General features: G+C 46.0%; 1 protein-coding gene across 2 annotated transcripts in view; it reads right to left on the bottom strand.

Moving 5' to 3' along the window:
• Positions 1-6,000, bottom strand: part of CENPP (centromere protein P) — a 145,327-nt gene that overhangs the window by 1,805 nt on the left and 137,522 nt on the right. For both annotated transcript variants that reach the window (XM_014953509.1, XM_014953510.1), the window contains exon 7: positions 1,585-1,664. In XM_014953509.1, coding sequence (XP_014808995.1) covers positions 1,585-1,664 — 80 coding nt within the window. The remainder of the gene's footprint in view (positions 1-1,584; positions 1,665-6,000) is intronic.

The following is a 6,000-nucleotide window of genomic DNA, read 5'->3' as shown; positions in this document are numbered from 1 at the left end:
CCCTGCTGTTGGGAGAATTTCTCATTAAAAGTGAGGCTTTTCCTAGCGGGGGGCAGCTCTGCACAGTGACGAGTCACGGCGAGGGGGAAGTTCTCTTTCTCGGTGTCACTTGAGCCATCGGGACTGTAAAAGTTTTCTTTAAATCTGCTTTGTCAGCCTTTTGCCACTTCATTGTTAAAAACCCTTTGGGAGTTTGTGCACAGCTTGTTCTGGGATTTAGCAAGCAAATTAATATGCAAGTGGATTTTCTACCAACCCACTGAAATGGTTTTTAAATTCTTACATTTAATGATTGTGGGTGAGGGGGAATGTGCAATGGGACTTGGCACCTGTCAGCATGAAGAGAAACTAAAATAAAACAGCTTATTTTCTCACTGTGATGCTCTAACAACACTCATTTCAAGAACCCAGAGTTAAACTATTTAGTTTTAAATGACAGATTTGGCCAAAGCGGGACAGCACTATCTATTATGGTCTATTTGCTAGTTCCATAAACACATAGGATGGAGGGAGCTGTGCTTCATTTCCAGTTGCTTCCATATAAATTAATGCATGTTCTAGCAAAGATGTAATGGCAGAAGGGAATGGTCTGATCCCTTCACAAAACAGTTACTTTTACCGGCCCTTAAAGAATTCTTGACAATGAAAGTTATATTTCTTACATGCAACTGCAAGGATATTTTTTTCTCTATTTAAAACCCCAAACCTGCCAGAAGGTGCCCAGCAGGGAGCCCAAACCAGTGGTAGAGGAACAGAACAAAAGGCAATGCAATGATCCCCTCTCCTTTATCTCATTTCCCTCTAAACCACTGGGAAAATAGAGCCCCAGTTGCTCTCGGTACCAGGGTAACAGCCGCTTTCCCCCACTCTCTAAGGGCCAGGCCCCCCGAGCAGCGTGTTTTGCGTCAGTGCAGGGTGAGGGCGGCACCTCCTGCTCCAGAAGAAGTGTGAGCTGTAGCTGAGGGGCTGCGAGGAGGGACAAGCACCTTCCTTCAGCTCCCAGGGTGGAAAATGCTGCTCTCTCCCAGCTGGGCCAGTGGCCCACCCTGTGGCACCGAGAGGGACATAGGCCTCGGCAGTGGGTCTGCCCCTTGCTCTGCCCATGTAACATGGAAAGACAACCAAGGTGGAGCACACCCAGCTGCAGCTGACGTGGTTGTTGATGTGTGAGAGGGAGGATGCATCCCACATTCCCCAACTTTGAATTTAGACGCCTCACTGTAGCGTGAGCTCCCAAAACCAAGACAGTAATAGATGTATTTTTCTTCAAATGCAAATGGAAATCCTGCTAGAGCCCTTCAAAGTTTCCACCTCGCTTTTTAAAAGAGTAGCAACACGACTGATTGATTTCCTAACAAGGCCACGTGCACACAGTCCGTATGTGTATTTGGGGGATTTTTCTCCTCACTTTTTAAATCTGTGATTTTAGCCCTAAAATGCAACACACATCATCTAATCTCTGGTTTTAGAGGCCTTACAAAATAAAGAGCAACAATGTTGAAGCAGCCCAATTATCTGTAGATTGTCACTATGCATTTCACAACTCTATCTGCGTAAATCAAGAGAAGCAGTTTGTTGTCTTACCCAGAAGGCGTGGGGTTCCTCAGGGTGATGTGATCTCCCTGCAGCCCTTCCGGAAGGGTCACCACGTCGGGGTATTTGGTCTGTGAATAAACAGGTTCAAAAGGGTCTAAATTAGCTCACAAAAACCATAACAGACAAGGTGGATTCTAGTTGGTGCTTTCCGGTTGCAATAGTCAAGAGTAACAACCGTAACCATTTAAAATTATGACTTTTTAAAAAAGTTTTGATGGCTTGGGTTATTTTTTAATTTTTTATTTTTTTAGCATCATCCATGTGATACCAAGAGATACTTAAATTGATCATCTCAGAGGAAAAAAAAATTAGCATGCACTTGTACAAAGACACCTTAGAGGTTCTTGTGCAAGACCTAGGAAACCTTGGAAGAATGTTTTTTAACAGAGTTCTGTTAATTTAATTTAATAACACGCTCTAATACATCACCATTTCACACACCCCACCTGTAATTTAAATAACCTCACTACTACACTCTGTTTTGACATTCTTTTGGAGAAACTGGACCATCAGGTTCCTTACAGTGCTTTGAAATAAAGGCAGTGAGATACCAAAATAACCACTATTGTCAAAATATCACGGGACAACAGAAACATGATAAAAGACGTACTGAGCACTATTCAACTTCCATGTTACTGGGAATTAGAGCTGGTTTGAGTTACTATGATGTGCAGAGAGGGATCATAGTTCCATTAATTTGTTAGTACATCTTTACAGTCTTCAATGTAAGAGGGATCATAGTTCCATTAATTTGTTAGTGCATCTTTACAGTCTTGAATTACCCCAGACTCATAACTTTTGCTATAACTATTTTGAAACCACGTGAAAGCAAAGCAGAATAGCGGCTATGTATGGATTCTTTAGGCAGTGTGTGAGGTGGCAGGTTACTCAGTGTATAAGATGATGGAAATACATCAACACACAGAGAAAGAGCCGGCTGAGCACACCCTTTGGGGAGAGGCAGTTGCAAACCAGAGCAGAGCCTGGGCCCAGCCTGTCACCCTGAAGACACCACCCCTGTTACTGCTTGTCCCGTCTCATGTGCTGGATACAGAGAGCCGTGATCCAAAACCTGCAGTTTATAGAGTGTGAAAAGTCTGTCGGCCTGAATCATTCCCCAGCGCTCGTGGGGCAAGTGGTGTCTTACGGAAAAGGAGCCGGAGAGCCCGGCTTGGAAAAGCACTGGAGAAAATGAGCTGGGTTTTACAGGATTACGCCTCATCTGGCAGAGTGAAATTGCTACCAGATGTGACCTCGCTCCGGTTTAGGAATTTATGACAGACCGAAGGGGGCTGTGCAGAACGCCAAGTGACATACAACACATGGAATTTGCCAGCTTTAATTTCTACCAAGTATCGAGCACCGTATTTACCATGGGGATAAAGGCCACGGTCTGTCCTGGGAACAAAGACACATCAGGGGCAACAAAGCGCAGGGCAGTTACAGCGTGAAAGCGTGGCTGATCTAAGGTCACTCCTCCAGGAATGACACTCCTCCGCTGACAAAACAAAACAAGCTTTTCAGGCTTTCTTTCTCAATAACCCAGGTCTTTGATATTCACTACGTGCCTTCATTTGTCTGGGAGAACCTCGCGATCTCTTCAGCCCCAGGTTGCAAATATTAGAATTTTAGGATTAGTTGTATCTGCTGAACTCAACTCTCAAGTTCCTCGTTCACGACAGACCCCAAGTATCCCACAGCGAAGCACTGAGTCACATTTTATCTCTCACCCACTGAGACCTTTGGGAATCACCAGAGAAAACAGATCAGAGGAAGTCGGTAAAAGTTCCAATTTTCAAACCACTGTACAATGCACCCCTGACCTGGTTTGGGAGCTCCTGCGTAGCTGCCACAAATCAACACATTTACCCCCAGCTCGTGGGTGGTGGTTGTACAGAAACCAGGGGTATCTCAAGAAAATCTCCAAGTGCATGATCTTCTCTTGTTTAGAAGCTTCCTTGTACCTGGGAGGGAGCGCGCTGGTGAGTTCTGCGCACAGCAAACGGTTATTCTGCGCCTTCAATAAATGCTAGGGCTTTGGCAATCAATTTGGCAATCGATCCAAAAGCACAAGAATGCACACAAGAATCTGATCTTGTGTGAAATTCACAGGATTTGGGATAAAATCCAGCATCTTCGCAGGAAAGATCATATCTTAGCAACCCACGAAGCGCCCAAAAAGCCAAAACACAAATACCTACTTCTCTCTCCAGGCACTGAATACACGCAGAAACCGAAGTCCTAACATCAGGACAAAGCAGCACCTTGCCCAGACACAGGCAGGATGGGTGGCTGCCCCTCCACCTCCCTGGAATGACCATGTGGCTAAACAGGACACAAAACTACATGAGCAATCTCAAACACTGACAATTTAGGGAATAAACCCCAGGAAACACCATCACACAATGTACCTTTCATATTCACAGAATCACAGAATCCCATGGGGTTGGAAGGGACCTCTGCAGACCATCTAGTCCAACCCCCTGCCAAAGCAGGTCCACCCAGAGCAGGTTGCACAGGAACGTGTCCAGGTGGGTTTTGAATGTCTCCAGAGATGGAGACTCCACCACCTCCCTGGGCAGCCTGTTCCAGGGCTCTGCCACCCTCAAAGTGAAGAAGTTCCTCCTCATGTTTAGATGGAACTTCTTATGTCCAAGTTTGTGCCCGTTACCGCTTGTCCTGTCACTGGGCATCACTGAAAAGAGACCGGCCCCATCCTCCTGACACCCTCCCTTTAAGTATTTAGAAGCATTGATCAGATCCCCCCTCAGTCTTCTCCCTCAGTCTTTCTTTGTAAGGCCCCTCATCATCTTTGTAGCCTCTGCTGTACCCTCTCCAGCAGTCGCCTGTCCTTGAACTGGGGAGCCCAGAACTGGACACAGTTCTGTTCCCCATCTAAAATGTAATGTCTGTATCCCATAGGAAAAACCTGGGGACCTGGCATGGAAATGAAAAACCAGGCACATGGGATGCACAGCCTGCGACAGTCCTGATGCAACTGCAATTCCAAATGCACTCTGTGGGTACCAGATTATGGGCTCACAGCTGCACAGCTCTTCCCCAGGGAGAAGCACAGCCCAGCAATAGGCAGGGTAAGAGAACGACCCCATCCACTGAAAGGTCCCCTGGGAAAGGGGGCAACTCCCGTGGGATCTCGTAAACTGGACCCGGGGAACTGCAAGGCAGCACATCGAGTAGCATGATACCAGATGGGAAAGATCAGCTGCAACTGCATTAGGCAAAACCTGACTTTAATCAAGAAATATCTTTCCTCAGATGACTTTTAAATGTCAGTTCATGATCAAAACCAAAAGCCCGTGCTATTATTACTTCTGGACGGAAATAGTTTTTCCAGCTCCTTCAGGAGTCCAAGCAGGGAATCATATGGGAACTTTTGTGTAAAACAGTCTCAAATCACAAAGGGACGACCATCACAATGGAATACAGACTCCTTCCCTTTCTCCCATGACAGATTTCACACACACACACACACACACACACACAGAGCCACCCGAATCAACACACTTCTATTATCTATTTTTTTTAAAAAATATATTCTTCTTCAGCTGTTTAAAATTGCATTGCCACTTTCTGCCATACCAAAAATCTCCCAAGGAAAAATTTTTAAGTTATTCAGCTGCAGAGCCATGACTACGAGCGCAAAGCAAAACAGGCAAGGCAGCAGCTATAACAAACACAGAGAAATTTGCTTCTAACCCACTTACCAAGACAACATGCTCCTCTGCTCTTAGGTGGAACACTAGTTCACACTCACTACTACTTTTGAGCTTGGCATTCTGTAAGAAGGAGAGTATATAAAGAGCACTAAGCAAGTCACACTGCTGTGAGTCCCTCCATAGGTGTGAGCTACTTCTGAACATACCAGAGATGTTCATGGAGGCTCCGATTCGGGGTGGTTTATATCTATGCTTTGCCCTGCTCAGCCCACACCATCAGCCCCTGAACTTATACACACGGTGGTAGCACCTAGGCCTTAAATAACATCAATGTAACTTCAGTAATTCAAATACAAAGTATTTGCAAAAATGATGACAATTCTAGATACTGTAGAATACCAATAACAACATGATTAAATTCCAGAGGCATTAAACAATCAAACCCACCGCCACCAGCCTGTTACCCGCTGCAAGAACTGAGGTCAGTCCTTCAAGCAGGCAGCAAGCAGGGAGCCAGCCCCACACGCTCCGGCTGGCACGGTGGGAATTCATGGAATTGTTGGAGTTGGAAGGGACCTCTAGAGATCATCCAGTCCAACCCCCCTGCCAAAGCAGGGTTACCCAGAGCACATCGCTCAGGACAGCACCAGCTGGGTCTTGAAGATCTCCAGAGAAGGGGACTCCACACCCTCCCTGGGCAGCCTGTTCCAGGGCTCTGCCACCCTCA

The sequence above is a fragment of the Calidris pugnax genome, unplaced genomic scaffold, assembly GCF_001431845.1.
Source record: "Calidris pugnax isolate Ruff unplaced genomic scaffold, ASM143184v1 scaffold247, whole genome shotgun sequence".
Taxonomy (NCBI): domain Eukaryota; kingdom Metazoa; phylum Chordata; class Aves; order Charadriiformes; family Scolopacidae; genus Calidris; species Calidris pugnax.
This window is presented reverse-complemented; position numbering and strand designations above follow the sequence as displayed.